We start from the raw sequence: 19,599 nt of genomic DNA on the forward strand, positions 1-19,599 counted from the left end.
GGGAGGGGCCTATTTTCGTTTTCAGTCTGAGACATCCAGCTTCCCTGAAGGAGTCCTCTGGCTTATAGGACCTCTATAGAGGGTTTTGTTCCTGCAAAAATCGTTTTTAAGGGCAGGACTGTTTGTTAACAGGTTTTAAGTTTTTCTAATTCGTTTTTGGGCCTGAGGGGTTAATCATCCATTTGCAAGTGGGTGCAATGCTGCTTTAGTCCCTTATACACACTGTAAAAATTTCGTAGAGTTTACTACTTTTTTTCACTGTTTTGCAGTTTATGTGGTAGTTTTTTTCTCTTAAAGGCACAGTACCGTTTTTTATTATTGCTTTTTTCACATTTATTAAAGTGTTTTCCAAGCTTGCTGGTCTCATTACTAGTCTGTTAAACATGTCTGACATAGAGGAAACTCCTTGTTCATTATGTTTAGAAGCCATTGTGGAACCCCCTCTTAGAATGTGTACCAAATGCACTGACCTTTCTATAAGTTATAAAGACCATATTATGGCTTTTAAAGATTTATCACCTGGGGTTTCTGAGACTGACAAAAGGGAGGTTATGCCATCTAGCTCTCCCCACGTGTCAGAACCTATAACTCCCGCTCAAGGGACACCAAGTACATCTAGCGCGTCCAATGCGTTTACTTTACAAGACATGGCGGCAGTTATGAATCATACCCTCACTGAGGTATTGTCCAAACTGTCAGGGTTACAAGGAAAGCGAGACAGCTCTGGGGCTAGAACAAATACAGAGCTCTCTGACGCTTTAGTAGCTATGTCTGATATACCCTCACAATGTGCAGAAGTTGAAGCAGGAGAGCTTCTATCTGTGGGTGACTTCTCTGATTCAGGGAAGGCGTTACTTCAGTCTTACTCTGAAATGACAGCATTTAAATTTAAGCTTGAACACCTCCGCGTATTGCTCAGGGAGGTTTTAGCGACTCTGGATGACTGTGACACCATTGTAGTCCCAGAGAAATTGTGTAACATGGACAAATACTTTGCAGTGCCTGTTTACACTGATGTTTTCCAATCAGTTTTCAGAAATTATTACTAAGGAATGGGATAGACCAGGTGTGCAGTTCTCTCCCCCTCCTGCTTTTAAGAAAATGTTTCCTATAGATGCCGCTACACGGGACTTGTGGCAGACGGTCCCTAAGGTGGCGGGAGCAGTCTCTACCCTAGCTAAGCGTACAACTATTCCTGTCGAGGACAGTTGTGCTTTCCTAGATCCTATGGATAAGAAATTAGAGGGTTTCCTTAAGAAAATCTTTATACAACAAGGTTTTATTCTCCAGCCTCTTGCATGCATTGCCCCAGTCACTGCTGCAGCGGCTTTCTGGTTCGAGTCTCTGGAGGAGGATTTACAGGTAGAGACCCCGTTGGATGATATCCTTGACAGGCTTAAAGCTCTTAAGTTAGCCAATTCATTTATTTCTGACGCCGTTTTTCATTTAACCAAGCTAACGGCTAAAAATTCAGGTTTTGCCATTCAGGCACGTAGGGCGCTTTGGCTTAAATCCTGGTCAGCTGATGTCACTTCAAAGTCTAAACTTCTCAATATCCCCTTCAAAGGGCAGACCCTATTTGGGCCTGGACTGAAGGAGATCATTTCTGATATTACTGTAGGAAAAGTCCACGCCCTTCCCCTGGATAGGTCCAACAAGTTAAGGACCAAACAGACTAATTTTCGTTCCTTTCGTAACTTCAAGAGTGGCGCAGCTTCATCTTCCTCTTCTACAAAACAAGAGGGAAATTTTGCCCAGTCCAAGCTAGTCTGGAGACCTAACCAGGCTTGGAACAAGGGGAAACAGGCCAAAAAGCCTGCTGCTGCCTCTAAGACAGCATGAAGGAGTAGCCCCCGATCCGGGACCGGATCTAGTGGGGGGCAGACTTTCTCTCTTCACCCAGGCTTGGGCAAGAGACGTCCAGGATCCCTGGGCTCTGGAGATTGTTTCCCAGGGATATCTTCTGGATTTCAAAGCTTCATATCCAAAGGGGAGATTTCATCTCTCACAATTATCTGCAAACCAGATAAAGAGAGAGGCATTCTTACATTGCGTTCAAGACCTACTAGTTATGGGAGTGATCCACCCAGTTCCAAAGGAGGAACAGGGGCAGGGCTTCTATTCAAATCTGTTTATAGTTCCCAAGAAAGAGGGAACTTTCAGACCAATCTTGGATCTCAAGATCCTAAACAAATTTCTCAGGGTCCCATCCTTCAAGATGGAGACTATTCGAACCATCCTACCTATGATCCAGGAGGGTCAATATATGACTACCGTGGATGCTTATCTACATATTCCGATACACAGGGATCATCATCAGGTTCGCCTTCCTAGACAGGCATTACCAGTTTGTGGCTCTTCCCTTTGGGTTAGCCACGGCACCAAGAATCTTTATGAAGGTTTTAGGGTCCCTTCTGGTGGTTCTAAGACCGCGGGGTATAGCAGTAGCCCCTTACCTAGACGACATCCTGATACAGGCGTCAACTTTTCAAATCGCCAGGTCCCATACGGACATTGTTCTGGCATTCCTAAGGTCTCACGGGTGGAAGGTGAATGAAGGAAAGAGTTCTCTCTCACCTCTCACAAGAGTTTCCTTCCTAGGAACTCTGATAGATTCAGTAGAAATGAAGATTTATCTGACAGAGGTCAGGTTGTCAAAACTTCTAACTTCCTGCCGCGCTCTTTATTCCATTTCTCGTCCGTCTGTGGCTCAGTGTATGGAGGTAATCGGATTAATGGTAGCGGCAATGGACATTGTTCCGTTTGCCCGCCTACATCTCAGACCACTGCAACTTTGCATGCTCAGTCAGTGGAATGGGGATTACACAGATTTGTCCCCTCTACTAAATCTGGATCAAGAGACCAGGGATTCTCTTCTCTGGTGGCTATCTCGGGTCCATCTGTCCAAGGGAATGAGTTTCCGCAGGTCAGAATGGACTATAGTAACGACAGATGCCAGCCTTCTGGGCTGGTGTGCAGTCTGGAACTCCCTGAAGGCTCAGGGTTCGTGGACTCAGGAGGAGGCCCTCCTTCCGATAAACATTCTGGAACTAAGTGCGATATTCAATGCTCTTCAGGCTTGGCCTCAGCTAGCTGCGGTCAGGTTCATCAGATTTCAGTCGGACAACATCACGACTGTAGCCTATATCAACCATCAGGGGGGAACAAGGAGCCCCCTGGCAATGTTGGAGGTTTCAAAGATAATTCTATGGGCAGAGTTTCACTCTTGCCATCTCTCAGCTATCCATATCCCAGGAGTAGAGAACTGGGAGGCGGATTTTCTAAGTCGGCAGACTTTTCATCCGGGGGAGTGGGAGCTCCATCCGGAGGTATTTGCCCAGTTGATCCAACTTTGGGGCAAACCAGAACTGGATCTCATGGCATCTCGTCAGAACGCCAAGCTTCCTTGTTACGGGTCCAGGTCCAGGGTTCCCAAGGCAGCGCTGATAGATGCTCTAGCAGCGCCCTGGTCCTTCAGCCTGGCTTATGTGTTTCCACCGTTTCCTCTGCTCCCTCGTCTGATTGCCAAGATCAAGCAGGAGAGAGCTTCAGTGATCTTGATAGCCCCTGCGTGGCCACACAGGACTTGGTATGCAGATCTGGTGGACATGTCATCCTTTCCACCATGGACTCTGCCGCTAAGGCAGGACCTTCTACTTCAAGGTCCCTTCAAACATCCAAATCTAATTTCTCTACGTCTGACTGCTTGGAGATTGAACGCTTTATTCTATCAAAGCGTGGTTTTTCCGAATCGGTCATTGATACCTTAATTCAGGCTCGAAAGCCTGTCACCAGGAAAATCTATCATAAGATATGGTGTAAATATCTTCATTGGTGTGAATCCAAGGGTTACTCATGGAGTAAGGTCAGGATTCCTAGGATATTATCTTTTCTCCAAGAACGATTGGAGAAGGGTTTGTCAGCTAGTTCTTTAAAGGGACAGATTTCTGCTCTGTCTATATTGCACAAACGTCTGGCTGAGGTTCCAGACGTTCAGGCGTTTTGTCAGGCTTTAGTTAGAATCAAGCCTGTGTTTAAACCTGTTGCTCCGCCATGGAGTTTAAATTTAGTTCTTAAAGTTCTTCAAGGGGTTCCGTTTGAACCTTTGCATTCCATAGATATTAAGCTTTTATCTTGGAAAGTTCTGTTTTTAGTAGCTATCTCCTTGGCTCAAAGAGTTTCGGAGTTATCTGCTTTACAATGTGATTCCCCTTATCTGATTTTCCATGCAGATAAGGTAGTTTTACGTACCAAACCTGGGTTTCTTCCTAAGGTGGTATCTAATAAGAATATCAATCAGGAGATTGTTGTTCCTTCACTATGTCCTAATCCTTCTTCAAAGAAGGAACGTCTATTACACAATCTTGATGTGGTTCGTGCTTTAAAGTTTAATTTACAAGCTACGAAGGATTTTCGTCAAACATCTGCTTTGTTTGTGGTCTACTCTGGACAACTTCTCTTTCTTTTTGGCTAAGAAGTATAATACGCTTAGCTTATGAGACTGCTGGCCAGCAGCCTCCTGAAAGAATTACAGCTCATTCTACTAGAGCAGTAGCTTCCACATGGGCTTTTAAACATGAGGCCTCTGTTGAACAGATTTGTAAGGCGGCGACTTGGTCTTCGCTTCATACCTTTTCTAAATTTTATAAATTTGATACTTTTGCTTCTTCGGAGGCTATTTTTGGGAGAAAGGTCTTACAGGCAGTGGTGCCTTCCGTTTAAGTTCCTGCCTTGTCCCTCCCTTCATCCGTTTCCTAAAGCTTTTGGTATTGGTATCCCACAAGTAATGGATGAACCCGTGGACTGGATACAGCTTACAAGAGAAAACAAAATTTATGCTTACCTGATAAATGTATTTCTCTTGTGGTGTATCCAGTCCACGGCCCGCCTTGTCATTTTAAGGCAGGTGTTTTTTGTTTTTTTATTTTTAAACTACAATCACCACTGCACCCTATAGTTTCTCCTTTTTTTCTTGCTTCTCTTTGGTCGAATGACTGGGGGTGGCAGTTAGGGGAGGAGCTATATAGACAGCTCTGCTGTGGGTGTCCTCTTGCAGCTTCCTGTTGGGAAGGAGAATATCCCACAAGTAATGGATGAACCCGTGGACTGGATACACCACAAGAGAAATAAATTTATCAGGTAAGCATAAATTTTGTTTTTTGTTTTTTAAGGAATAGCATAAGACTTTGCCCATTAATGTGCGTATTGGGCTGTATATAGACTTTGGAGATTGTTATTTTTAGCATGTTAAAGTCCAGACTCAAACAGTAAATTGCAGCACTTATCCAATATTAGGGAGTGTGGTAATCACTTCTTCTTTTTAAAATAGTGGTAGTGTCTCTTTAACTGCAATAGTAGTAATATCCCCTTAATTATAAATGTAGCAATGTCTTCTTAACTTCAGCAGTACTTTCTTTTGATAAGTGCCAGTAATCGCAATGTATCAGATGCCAGTAATAATAATGTATCAGAAGTATGCAAGTTAATATATTGTATTTACAAACAAGCTATTGGTAGCTCAAATTAGCTGGTTTCGTAGAAATGTTCATCCAGGTTAAGATAATACAATCCAAACCGTGTCTGACAGGTACTCTTACCCTTAGTAGAGGACTGCTGTATTCGGTCTTTATGAACGTTCCTTTAGACCTCCCAACGATATCTACCACATCCTCTCTCAGTGGTTTCGATATTTGCCTAGGGAAAAGAAAGATTCTGGCAGGTAAGCTTTACCCTCTGCCTTGCAAATCCGTCGGACCTCTGCACGCCCGTCGGCAGTGAGGGCGAGTGTTAATGACGTCACACTCCTTAGCCGTGTTTCTTCGTAACTTGCGCAAGTTATTCTCGATGATCGCTGTATGCGGCTGACACCTGCACTTGAGTACTGAATGTACGCAGGCAACTGTCACCTCAGTAGATCCTTCTAAAGAGAGACGTTCTTCAGTATAAACAGACAATTTCTTTCTGATGCTAAACAGGTCACACTCTCATCAACGCGTTTCACCAGGTGTTCTGGCTTTATCAAGTTACAAAGAAACACGGCTAGGGAGTGTGACGTCATTAACACTAGCCCTCACTGCCGACGAGCGTGCAGAGGTCCGACGGATTTGCAAGGCAGAGGGTAAGCTTACCTGCCAGAATCTTTCTTTTCCCCAGGTAAATATCGAAACCACTGAGAGAGAATGTGGTAGATATCGTTGGGAGGTCTAAAGGAACGTTCATAAAGACCGGATACAGCAGTCCTCTACTAAGGATGAGAGTACCTGTCAGACACGGTCTGGATTGTATTATCTTAACCTGGATGAACATTTCTAAGAAACCAGCTAATTTGAGCTACCAATAGCTTGTTTGTAAAGAAATATATTAACTTGCATACTTCTGATACATTGTTATTACTGGCATCTGATACATTGCGATTACTGGCACTGGCAGTTAAGAAGACATTGGGTGGGTTTTATTTTTAGGTTAGGGACTTTGGGCCTGGGCCTGGGCCTGCAAAAGAGCTAACTGCCCTTTTAAGGGCAATGCCCATCCAAATGCCCTTTTCAGGGCAATGGGGAACTTAGGTTTTTTTAGATAGTATTTTATTTGAGGGGTTGGTTGTGTGGGTGGTGGGTTTTACTGTTGGGGGGGTTGTTTGTATTTTTTTTTTACAGGTAAAAGAGCTGATTATTTTGATGCAATGCCCCGCAGAAAGGCCCTTTTAAGGGATATTGGTAGTTTAGTTTAGGTGGGGTTTTTTTTTTGGGGGGGGGGGGGCTTTTTTTATTTTAATAGGGCTATTAGATTAGGTGCAATTAGTTTAAATATCTGTAATTTGTTTATTATTTTCTGTAATTTAGTGTTTGTTTGTTTTTTTGTACTTTAGTTAATTTAATTTAGCTAATTCTATTTAATTTAGTTAATTTATTTATTATAGTGTAGTGTTAGGTGTTAGTGTAACTTAGGTTAGGTTTTATTTTACAGGTACTTTTGTATTTATTTTAGCTAGGTAGTGTATATACTAATGTGAAGTAATTGTTATTACATGGCTATATTAGTAGTAGATGATAAAAGCCACTGATCTAAACAATATATATTAAAAGGTTGAAAAGTTCACATTAGTATAGGAGCATAATACTCGGGATACTAGTCCACAATGATAGGGCTAATATGATTATTATAGAATCAAACAAATGTATTATTTATTTATAGAACTGTACAAATTAACATTGTGGAATATATATAAGTGGAAGTTAAACATAAGGACAAACGCATCTAGAGATACATTGAGAACTGTTAATATGTCAATTGGTTAGCATATACTATTATTGTTGTTCTTTAAAGCTATCCCCACAGGTTAGAGACTAGGAAATAGATAGGGTTAACTTACAGCCACTATAGCACCTAGAGTGAAACATATGTTAAGGATTAGTTAATCAATGAATATCCAATAGGAATGGTCTGTTGCTTTTAAAAGTGTAATTTTTATTGTGACAGGTAGCAGCATATGATTACGGCTTTTGAGCCGAAACATGTCAGTTGCTACCTGCTGACCAACCCTTGTATATATTTTTCATGTTTGTGCCTTAATAAGGATTTTTAATCTTAAGGTGAAATAAAGTAAAGACTTTTTAATCATATAACCAGCAGCCGGTGCTCCTTTATGTTTCTATTCCGTAGTTATTAAATAGTTAATAACTATCCTATCTAGTTTAAATAAATACTAACTTGCCTGTAAAATAAAAATAAACCCTAAGCTAGCTACAATGTAACTATTAGTTATATTGTAGCTAGCTTAGTGTTTATTTTATAGCTAAGTATTTAGTTTTAAATAGGAATAATTTATTTAATGATAGGAATATTTATTTAGATTTATTTAAATTATATTTAAGTTAGTGGGTGTTAGGTTTTTGCAGGTGTTAGACTTTTTTTTCAGCCGGCTCTCCCTGTTGATTCCTATGGGGAAATCGTGCACAAGCACGTACGACCAGCTCACCGCTGACTTTAAACAGCGCTGGTATTAGAGTACGGTAATGAGCAAAATTTTGCTCAACGCTCACTTTTTGTCTTTTAACGCCGGGTTTCTGAAAACTCGTAATACCAGCGCTGCATGTAAGTGAGCGGTGAGAGAAAACTGCTCGTTAGCACCGCATAGCCTCTAACGCAAAACTCGTAATCTGGGCCTTTGTTTTTTATTAATTTTTATGTTTTTATTCTTTTGAAGGAGCGCATCGTACTGTGTATTTTTATTGTGGAATTTTTGATGTTACATAATAAATTGTTGTAGGATATTACTCTCTAGTTTTCTACACTCATTTTTCTATATTAGATTGATTCTTATAAGGACTGTAATATTGAATGGTAACTGAAGTAAAGAATAGGCAAAGAGAAACCTATTGACACATACCCTACACATCCCTCTATAGATCATGAACTCCTAGTGCTCTTTTTAGCGCCTCTTCTTCTTCCCCTCTTTTTTCTCTTCTATACATGCTACTATCTAGGAAGGAGATAGTCTGAGGAAGAGGGTTAGGAGTTATTTACTCTAGCGCTATTTTATTTTTTCTTTATAATGCTATATGAAACAGGCTGAGCTATTCAACAGCGGCTCAGCTTACTGACTCAATAAGGCTGCTCCCCAGGACACCGTCTTAGAGGCAAGGATTCTTCTGAAACTGAAAGCATTCTCAACTTCTCCATAGCAGTTTTACACCTGAACCCTCAGCCTCTTGTGGCATGATCAGAAGTAGATGGCCAGACACCCCCCACATCATAGAGTAACCTTAGCAAAACTCAACTTATCTGTCTTTTGGAAGAGAATAGAATACTTGCAAGGCTTAAGAGAGGCATTGAGAGGCTGCTCCACTACCGGGTTCACTGACTATACTACCAAACCAATACAGTCACACTGCCAAGTGTGATAGTGCTTCTTCTGTAGTAGCTTTATTCTGTAACTCCACTATGTCTAGTGACTAAAGATGATTTCACTTGAAAAAAGCAAACACATAGTTGCTAATATATAAAATGGTAATTAAGTGTAAACAGCCAAAATAATATAAAGATAGTATAAATAATTTGCCATGTTAATTTAAGAAGACAATGTAGGCAAAAAACACTGATACCTGCATTTAAAAAAAAGAGAGAAAAAGAGGCAAACAGGCTGAGCCATAGTCTAGAAAATGCTTATAATGAGCATACAATCTGTTTAGCTTGACAAAGGGGCGGCTGCCCTAAAACTCTGCTGCTCACCTAATAAATACGTTTTCACCAAGAGAGTGCAGCGTTTCCTTGTTCCCTATGATATACAACCTGAGAATGCCAGGGGGTGTATTTGGAGCTGGAATGACTCTAATAGATATCACATTATTCTATAGTGTGGGGAAAAAAATAAACTGGGCTGAAATCTCCCTGGCACAAGTCCTACCAGCAGTTTTGTTTCTTTCATAAACCCGCTTTAGAAAATAAATATACCTGAAGCAAAGGTCACGGCTTCCATACAGATATTCATTGTTGCCTTTAGCTGTGCTTTGACCGGATCATTAAAGGCGCTCAAAATATAATACACTTCTGCAATGTATTGCAAACATTGTAGTAAGTCTACTTAAAGGCACATTAAACCCAAAATGTTTCTTTCATGATTTAGATAGAGGGTACAATTTTTAAACAACTTTTCGATTTACTTCTTTTATCTCATTTGATTTGTTCTCTTGGTGTCCTTAGTTTAAAAGCATTCCTAGGTAGTCTCATGGGCTGGGAGATAGCTGATTGGTGACTGTACACACAACGCTTGTGATTGGCTTACCAAAGTGTTCAATTAGCTTCCAGCAGTGCATTTCTGCTGCTTCAAGAAAGGATACCAAGAGAATAAAGCAAAATGGATAACAGAAGTAAATTGGAAGTAGTTTAAAAATAAATATGCTTTCTCTGAATCATGAAAGTTAATTTTGGGTGGCATGTTCCTTTAATATCTTCAATAGTCACAAATTCAGCAGAAGAATTGTTTTGAATCCATGCATGCTTGTTTACCTGCTGTCCTTGGCTACCTCTTTCTCTAAGCTTTTCTTAATGTGTTTTTTTTTTAAGGGACAGTACAGCCTATCAGATGCCATACGGCCCTCCCATGGTTCTGCTTTAATGCCAGTTACTTGTAAAGTACAGGTTTTTGCATTCTAGGGCTAATAAGAAGCTCTGCAGGAGAGAGACAGCTGAGGAGCACAGGTAAACAAGCACCCGTTGAGAGCAATAGTTCCTTTGCTGAACCTGTGACTGCAGCTATAAAGGGGGCGATTTATCAATCCCTTTCGGCAGACTTTGCCTGCCTACAACTGCAGGTTCTCACAAGAGAACCTGCACGCTGTATTTAACAAGCAGCGGTCATCGGACGGCTGCTTCCCTACCCTTTCGCCACCTCTTAGGTGGCGAATTTCAATCTCGGCGGTCTGGTCCGACCGGGGGGGATTGACAGCTACTGCCCGCGCGTGATTGGCTGTGAGCGGGCAGGGGGCGGGATTGCACGCAAGTGCAAAATAGTGCTTGTGTGCAATGCTGGATTCCGCCAGGGGAATTCAGCCCGCCAGAGGCGAGCTGCAGCAGGCAGGGGCACGTATCAGCTTGATAAATCACCCCCAAAGTGTATGTTTGCAATACATTGCAGAAAGTTACAACATATACATTTATCCTTTAGGTGACTTTAATTGAAGAAATGCCTTTTATATAAAAATCAGTCTGGTTTATATCTTCCTAAAAAGAATGTACCATAATCTCAAATAGTAAGAATCCACAGTAATCCTTGTCATACCTTGTAAGATGTGGTACTTAGACTTCATAAACATATCTGTTAAAATAACATGGAAATGGCAGCTGGAACCTAATCTGCTGAGTCTCATGATTTCAACATTCTTATATTGACTGCATAGTTACTGAAATCTTGGCCCTAATGAAAGCACTATATAGGTCCAAAACATTTCCTGAAGATTTATGGATAAAAACGAGCAATATATGTTTCCACCAGTAAATGTAGAGATTTCCTAAATCTGTAGCAGTTCAGTTGTCTATAATGAAAATATTTGAACTTTAAATATTGTGGCCATGCAATTTTAAAACAAATGGAACCTACCAATGTTTGTTCTTCAGACTGACTCCTTATGTTTGTCATTCAGTTGTCTGGTATAAAGCTTCACTGACCGTATGTGACCAGGAATCATTATGTGGATCCCATACTGTCCACTGCCAAATTTATTATGTAAATTATACCAATGTGGAAGTAGGCATCTCAAGCCTACTGTGTTGATAAAATGAGATGATTTTGTTTTGAAGTGCCATAAGCACTCAGCTGATTATGTTTAAGCTGTAATATCCTCACACCCTGGCTTTTTAACGCATGTATGAGCGGATGTTACATTTTGTGAGATGAAAATGTTCTTAATTTAATCTGAAGAGTGTTGTTTTGCAGACCCCAGAGTGGTTGGATAGTGATTCTTGTCAGAAGTGTGACCAGCCTTTCTTCTGGAACTTCAAACAGATGTGGGACAGCAAAAAGATAGGCCTCAGACAGGTATACCTTGTGTGCATAGATTTCAAGTTTTTATTGTGTCCCAATGCATTTTAGCTCATAAACAACAGAAGATGGTTAAAGGAAAATAACCATTAAGTAATAGCCAGACTAGACAGGCTGAATCTTGTCACAAGCATGTGAGTCAGAATGTTGCTAAGCCACTAAAACACTTTTTTGGAAGACTGATTATAGTTTTGGCATGTTAGAAATATTTTTTCAGACTTTTTTTTTTTGTTGTAATTTATTTTAATACATAGATTAAAAAAAAAAAATCTACAAGATATCAGCTATTTACATACTACGCACAAAACAGAAGTATAAACATCTCTTTATTTTAACAGAAAAATAGAAATACTGCTTTCAGACTTATACATCTTTAATTTTGTGATAATTTGAGTTTAAGTCTCAAGAGAGACTACAGACAAAGAAAGATCATTGTGAATCAAATATGATTATTGTATCTAAATACATATTTATGTAATGTGGAATATTGTCTGGCATGCCATGGCAACAAATTTGGAGTTTATTGTATTTGTTTGACACTAAGCTATAGAATGGATTGTCTCAGGAAGAGATGTTTAGCCATGGAAAGCCACATTATGCATTAAAGCATTTCATATGAAAAAGTGCTAGCCATTTGTTTTTTATTCAATGGTTTCTCTTATCCCAAGCTAGACTCTGAGTGGTGGCAGTTCCTCAATGTTTAGAGCCAAACTGTCCCTGTGATGTATTTGCTAATGTTATTTCCCCCTTCTAGACCCATGACATCAGTAGATATGTGAAGGTTTGCTCTTATCTTGAAGGAGTTGACATTGCTCAGATTAGAGATTATCTAAACTGCTTAGATGCTTGTAAGTGGAGTGGAATTCATTATAAGACCATTGCATCATGTGATAGCCATAAATCAATCACAAAATGCATATACGTATATATACGTGCCTCAGAAAGATTTCCATCTAAAGGGGAGGAGAGTCCACGGCTTTTTTCATTACTGTTGGGAATTAAGAACCTGACCACCAGGAGGAGGCAAAGACATCCCAGCCAAAGGCTTAAATACATCCCCCACTTCCCTCATCCCCCAGTCATTCTTTCCCTTTCGTCACAGGAGGATGGCAGAGAAGTGCCGAAGAACGGTGTAGTCTCTTATGGAGGAAAGTACTCTTCACATTGGGACTGGAGTTTTAAGTAGTTCTGTCAGCCTCTGTGAGAGCATGGGCGAAAGTTAGTCCGGAGATGCAGGGAGAGTCTTTCTGTGAAACCATCCCGACTCATATTAACAGCTCCACAAGCAATCAGCGCTGACGAGTTTCGCTGCCTGCTTTCTGCACTCAAGTCCATGTCAGGAGCGAGGCTACTAACCTGTCACACGTGTTCCTGTTCCACGGCATAGATTCTGGTAAGATCGTTTCATTTTTTATTACATAATGATATCACTGAAGACAGGGTCACAGTGTGACGCCTTTTATCTTTAAAGAATCAAGCCTTAATATTCCTGGAAAGGGGATTATTGAACGGGGGGTTTATACATGATATTGTTTATTGTGTCATTGCTGCGTTACGTGCGAGATGAGGCTCTGGCAATGTGTGGAACTTTCAGGTTACTTACGGGAGTATTGCGCAGCCCTTTTTTGGAGGGTTTTTCTCCTTAGTGCAGAGGCGTTCCTGCCAGGCATTCCATGTGACCGGGTGTGGCTATCTCTCTTCCTCTGTTGATCAGCAGCGCAGGAGACGAAAAGGTTTCTGTAGTCCGGGTCATAGGAGGTGGTAAGTGCCCCGGCCATTGGAGGTTATAAAGGTGCCTATTTATTAAGTAAATCTAGTCCGTACTAAAAGCGCAAGCTATGGAGAACTCTGACGCGTTAGAGGGTTCTCCCTCTTTAACAAGGTCTCATTCCTGTGTTTATTGTGAGGAGGTTCTGGTAGAACAGCCTGCTCAACTATGTTCCACATTCCTTAATAAAGTTACAACATATAAAAGTAAACAGTTGTCTAGTACTACTGAGCCGTCCACCTCTGAGGGTTCCCTGTCCCGTGAGGTGCGTTCCCTGCATTCATCTCCAATTTCACATGCAGCACCCCAGGGTCCAACTATTACTCCTGTGGGAGAGATTCGTTGGCCGTCAGATTTTGCGGATCAATTGCAAACGGCGGTATCAAAAGTGATCCATGCCTTACCACGTTCTACTATTCGCAAACATAGGGCGTATCATGGCGGCCCGGCCCAGGGGTTGTCTATGCCTATGGAAATATCAGAGGTGTTATACGATGACGAGGTCCACTCCGACTCGGAGGAGGACCCTTCTGGGTTGAAGTCAGTGTCATCTAAGGTTTAGGATAGAGAATTTGCGCTTCTTGCTGAAGCAAGTGCTTGCTACTCTGGAGGTTCTGGAACCAAAGTTTCCAGAGGAACCTGCGATTCCTAAGCTTGATAAGGTATTTGAGGACAGGGTGGCGCCTCAGGCCTTCCCGGTTCCTGTTAAGATGGCTAATATTATTAAGAATGAATGGGAGCGATTAGGTTCTTCCTTTAAGAAACTGTTCCCCGTTCCGGACTCTCAGCTTGAGCTGTGGGGTACTGTCCCTAAGGTGGATGGTGCTATCTCCACGCTCGCGAAACGGACAACTATTCCCCTCGAGGATAGTTCATCTTTTAAAGAGCCCATGGATAAAAAGTTGGAAAACATGTTAAGGCAGATGTTTCAACACACAGGGTTTGTTTTTCACCCGGCAGCTGCGGTAGCAGTGGTTGCTGGAGCTGCGACATATTGGTGTGAATTCCTGTATGAAATGGTCGAGGGGGAGACTTCCATTGACGAGATACAGGATAAGATTAAGGCGCTAAAGGTCGCCAATTCTTTCATCAGTGATGCCAATATGCAAATTATTCGCCTGAACGCTAAGGTGTCAGGTTTTTCCATTTTGGCTAAAGTTTTGGTCTGCGGACATGACATCTAAGTCGAGGCTGCTGTCCCTGCCTTTTCAAGGAAAGATTCTTTTCAGTCCAGGATTGGATTCGATCATACCCATGGTTACGGGAGGCAAGGGAGCTTTCCTACCGCAGGATAAAAAGGCTAAGACTAAAGGATCTACTTTTCAACCCTTTCGTGCGGACAAGGCCCAGCGCCAGCAGCCTGCCGCGAAAGCGGACCAGTCCAAGGGAACTTGGAAGCCGGCTCATTCTTGGAACAAGTCTAAGCAGAGCAAGAAGCCCGCCAAGACAAAATCGGCATGAAGGGGCGGCTCCTGACCGGTCTCCGGACCAAGTAGGGGGCAGATTATCTCTTCTCAGAAGCCTGGTTGCAGGACGTTTAGGACCCTTGGGTTCTGGAAGTTGTTGCCCAGGGTTACAGGATAGGGTTAAGATCCCATCAAGAACATAAAAGAGAGAGGCCTTTCTAGAGTGTGTGAGGGATCTCTCCTCTCTCGATGTTATGGTACCAGTACCCCAAGCAGAAAGGGGTCTAGGGTACTTTTCAAATCTTTTTGTGGTTTCAAAGAAGGAGGGCACGTTCCGCCCGATTCTGGACCTAATGTTTTAAACAAGTTTCTGAGTGTTCTATCGTTCAAAATGGAAACTATCAGATCTATTCTGCCCCTAGTTCAAGAGGGACAGTTCATGACAACTATAGACTTGAAGGACGCTTACCTTCATGTGCCAATTCACAGGGACCACTTCAAGTTCCTAAGATTTGCGTTTCTTGACCAACACTTCCAGTTTGTGGCCCTTCCTTTTGGTCTGGCGACATCCCCAAGAGTCACGAAGGTTCTGGGGGCGCTACTTGCAGTGGCCAGATCCAGAGGCATTGCTGTGGCGCCCTATCTGGACAACATCCTAGTCCAGGCGCCGTCATTCAGCCTCGTAGAGGATCATTCGAGGGCACTTCTTCTTTTGCTCCAATCTCATGGTTGGTAGATAAACTCAGGAAAGGGTTCCCAGCAACAGGGTGGTGTTCCTGGGCACGATAATAGACTCTATGTCCATGAAAATATTTCTCACAGACCATCGTTGCAGGAAGATTGCGTCCTCTTGCCTTGCCCTCAAGCCCCTCGGTTGCTCAATGTATGGAGGTGATCGGACTCGTGGTTTCCAGCATGGACGTCATTTCATTCGCCAGGTTCCATCTCAGACCTCTTCAATTGTGCATGTTGAGACAGTGGAACGGTGATCATTCAGATCTATCACAGCAGATATCCATGGATGCTCGGACTCGGATCTCCCTCTCTTGGTGGATCCGTCCGGAGCAACTGTCCATTGGTACATCCTTCTTGAGACCGTCCTGGAGATTGTGACCACGGACGTGAGTCTGGCAGGATGGGGAGCTGTTTGGGGTGACAGGATGGCACAAGGAAAATGGTCCCGGGAGGAGTCTCTCCTTCTGATAAATATTCTGGGACTTCGAGCAATCTACAATGCTCTGAAGGCATGGCCTCCTCTGGGGTCATTCAGTTTCATCAGATTCCAGACCGACAACTTTACCTTAGTGGCTTACATCAACCATCAGGGGGGTACGAGGAGCTCCCTAGCCATGAGGGAGGTGTCTTGGATGTTGGAGAGGGCGGAGTCCCACAGCTGCTCGCTCTCAGCTATTCACATTCCAGGTGTAGACAACTGGGAAGCAGACTTTCTCAGCATGCAATTCTTCCATCCGGGGGAATGGTCTCTTCACCCCGAAGTGTTTGTAGAGATTTGTCTCAGGTGGGGATCGCCAGAGATAGATCTCATGGCGTCCAGACGCAATTGCAAGCTACCCCGATACGGGTCGAGGTCCAGGGATCCCCAGGCAGAGCTGATAGATGCCTTAGCGGTGCCTTGGGGGTTCAGCCTAGCTTACATTTTTCCACCATTACCACTTCTACCTTGTGTAGTGGCACGCATCAAACAGGAGCGAGCTTCGGCCATTCTGATTGCTCCATCGTAGCCGAGGACGTTGTTTGCGGATCTGGTGGGGATGTCGGCCTCTCCGCCGTGGAGGTTACCCTGTCGCAGGGATCTGCTGGAACAGGGTCCTTTTCAACATCAAAATCTCGATTCTCTGAGGCTGACTGCGTGGAGATTGAACGCATAGTCTTGGCCACGAGAGGCTTTTCTGAAAGTGTGATTGATACTCTAATTTAGGCGAGGAAGCCAGTCACTCGTCGCATGTACCATAAGGTGTGGAGGACTTACTTGTCTTGGTGTGAGAAGCATGGATATCCTTGGCATAAGGTAAAGGTATCCAGGATTCTGTCCTTTCTCCAAGAAGGTTTATAGAAGGGTCTTGCCACCAGTTCCTTAAAAGGACAGATTTTGGCATTATCAGTCTTGTTGCATAGGAGACTAGCTGAGCTTCCTGACATCCAATCTTTTGTTCAGGCTCTGTTTAGACTCAGGCCTGTCTTTAGACAGTCTGCTCCCCATGGAGCTTAAACTTGGTCCTTAAGGTGTTGCAGAAGGTTACGTTTGAGCCTATGCATTCCATTGACATTAAGATTCTGTCCTGAAAGGTTCTCTTCCTGTTTGCCATTGTATCGGCACGCAGAGTATCTGAACTGGCTGCCTTGCAATTTGAGCATCCTTATCTGGTTTTTCATGCGGATAAGGCTGTGCTTCACGCTGGTTTGGGATTTCTTCCCAAGGTGGTGTCTAACTGTAACATCAATCAGGAAATAGTTGTACCTTCTTTAGGTCCTAACCCTTCTTCTTCTAAAGAGAGGTTACTTCATAACCTGGATGTGGTTCGTGCCTTAAAGTTCTATCTTTAGGCTACAAAGGATTTCAGACAGTCTACATCTCTTTATGTTGTGTATTCAGGGAAGCGCAAGGGGCAGAAAGCCTCTTCTACTTCTTTGTCCTTTTGGTTGAGGAGCTTGATTCGCTTGGCCTATGAGACAGTGGGACATAAGCCTCCTCAGAGGATCACTGCTCATTCAACTTGAGCTGTGGCTTCGTCTTGGGCCTTCAAGAATGAGTCCTCTATGGAACAAGTTTGTAAGGCGGCTACCTGATCATCCTTACACACTTTTACAAGGTTTTACAAATTTGACGTTTTTGCTTCTGCGGAAGCTGTTTTTGGGAGAAAGGCTTTGCAGGCTGTGGTGCCCTCAGATTAGGGTCCGCCTTTTACCCTCCCGGTTTCATTCAGTGTACTCTAGAGCTTGGGTATATGTTTCCCAACAGTAATGAATAAAGCCGTGGACTCTCCTCCCCTTTAGATTGAAAACATAAATTATGCTTACCTAATAATTTTATTTCCATCGTGGGGAGGAAAGTCCACGGCTCCCGTCTGTATTTTCGATGGGCGGACCTAAATGTAATCATCTTCGGGCACTATTTATACCCTGATTTCTCTTGTTAAGTGTAGTCAGTCCACGGGTCATCCATTACTTATGGAATATATCTCTTCCTAACAGGAAGCTGCAAGAGGATCACCCAGCAGAGCTGCTACATAGCTCCTCCCCTCACATGTCATATTCAGTCATTCTCTTGCAGCCTAACTAGATAGGTCGCTGTGAGAGGTCTGTGGTGTTTTGTAACTTAGTTTATTTCTACAATCAAAAGTTTGTTATTTTAAATGGCACCGGAGTGTGCTGTTTATTCTCAGGCAGCATTAGAAGAAGAATCTGCCTGCGTTTTCTATGATCTTAGCAGACGTAACTAAGATCCACTGGCTGTTCTCATCTGAGGAGTGAGGTAACTTCAGAGAAGGGGAATAGCATGCAGGGCCCCCCTGCAAGAGAGGTATGTGCAGTAAATTATTTTTCTGAGGAATGGAATTGACTGAGAAAATACTGCTGATACCAATGTAAAGTAAGTTCAGCCTTAAATGCAGTGATAGCGACTGGTATTAGGCTGATGAGTGTGTGTACACTGAATGTATTTTTCTAAGGAATGGAATTGACTCTGAAAATACTGTTAATACTGAAATAATGTATGAGCCTTAACTGCAGTAAAAGCGACTGGTAGCAGGCTTATTAATAACAATTCATAACTTTTCAAATGTATGTTTAAAACGTTTACTGGCATGTTAATCGTTTTTTGTGAGGTACTTGGTGATAAAACTTATTGGGGCATGATTTTTACCACATGGCCATCTTTGTTTTCTGCATAGAAACAGTTTTCTGAGCTTCCCCACTGTTGTAATATGAGTGGGAGGGGCCTATTTTAGCGCTTTTTTGCGCAGTAAAAATTCAGTCACAATCTGTCTACTTCATCCTCCATGATCCAGATCGTCTCTAGAGAGCTCAGGGGTCTTCAAAATTCATTTTGAGGGAGGTAATCAGTCACAGCAGACCTGTGACGGTGTGTTTTGACTGTGAGAAAAACGTTAATTATTAAATTGTTAATCCGTTTTTGGGTATTAAGGGGTTAATCATCCATTTGCTGGTGGGTGCAATCCTTTGCTAACTTAATACATTTACTGTGAAAAATTGGTTGCTATAACTATTTTGGTTCATTGTTATTTCAACTGTGACAGCTTTTTTTGTTTCTTAAAGGCACAGTAGCGTTTTTTATATTGCTTGTAAATTTATTTAGAAAAGTATTTCCAAGCTTGCTAGTCTCATTGCTAGTCTGTTTAAACATGTCTGACACAGATGAATCTCTTTGTTCACTATGTTTAAAGGCCAATGTGGAGCCCAATAGAAATTTATGTACTAATTGCATTGATGCTACTTTAAATAAGTCATAATTTACATGTAAAGAAATTATCACCAGACAACGAGGGGGAAGTTATGCCGACTAACTCTCCTCACGTGTCAGTACCTTCGCCTCCCGCTCAGGAGGTGCGTGATTTTGTGGCGCCAAGTACATCAGGGAGGCCCTTACAAATCACTTTGCAAGACATGGCTACTGTTATGACAGAAGTATTATCTAAATTGCCAGAATTAAGAGGCAAGCGCGATAGCTCTGGGTTAAGGACAGAGCGCGCGGATGAGGTGAGAGCCATGTCAGATACTGCGTCACAGTTTGCAGAACGTGAAGACGGAGAGCTTCATTCTGTGGGTGACGGATCTGATCCAGGGAGACTGGATTCAGAGATTTCTAATTTTAAATTTAAGCTTGAGAACCTCCGCATATTGCTAGGGGA

The 19,599-nt window shown here is 42.5% G+C and overlaps 1 protein-coding gene across 1 annotated transcript in view; it reads left to right on the top strand.

The window, feature by feature from the left end:
* WDFY2 (WD repeat and FYVE domain containing 2) overlaps positions 1-19,599 on the top strand; it is a 336,435-nt gene that overhangs the window by 259,273 nt on the left and 57,563 nt on the right. The window contains exon 9 of the mRNA XM_053708379.1: positions 11,432-11,533. Within this exon, the coding sequence (XP_053564354.1) occupies positions 11,432-11,533 (102 nt within the window). The remainder of the gene's footprint in view (positions 1-11,431; positions 11,534-19,599) is intronic.

This window comes from Bombina bombina, chromosome 3 (genome assembly GCF_027579735.1).
Source record: "Bombina bombina isolate aBomBom1 chromosome 3, aBomBom1.pri, whole genome shotgun sequence".
Taxonomy (NCBI): Eukaryota; Metazoa; Chordata; class Amphibia; order Anura; family Bombinatoridae; genus Bombina; species Bombina bombina.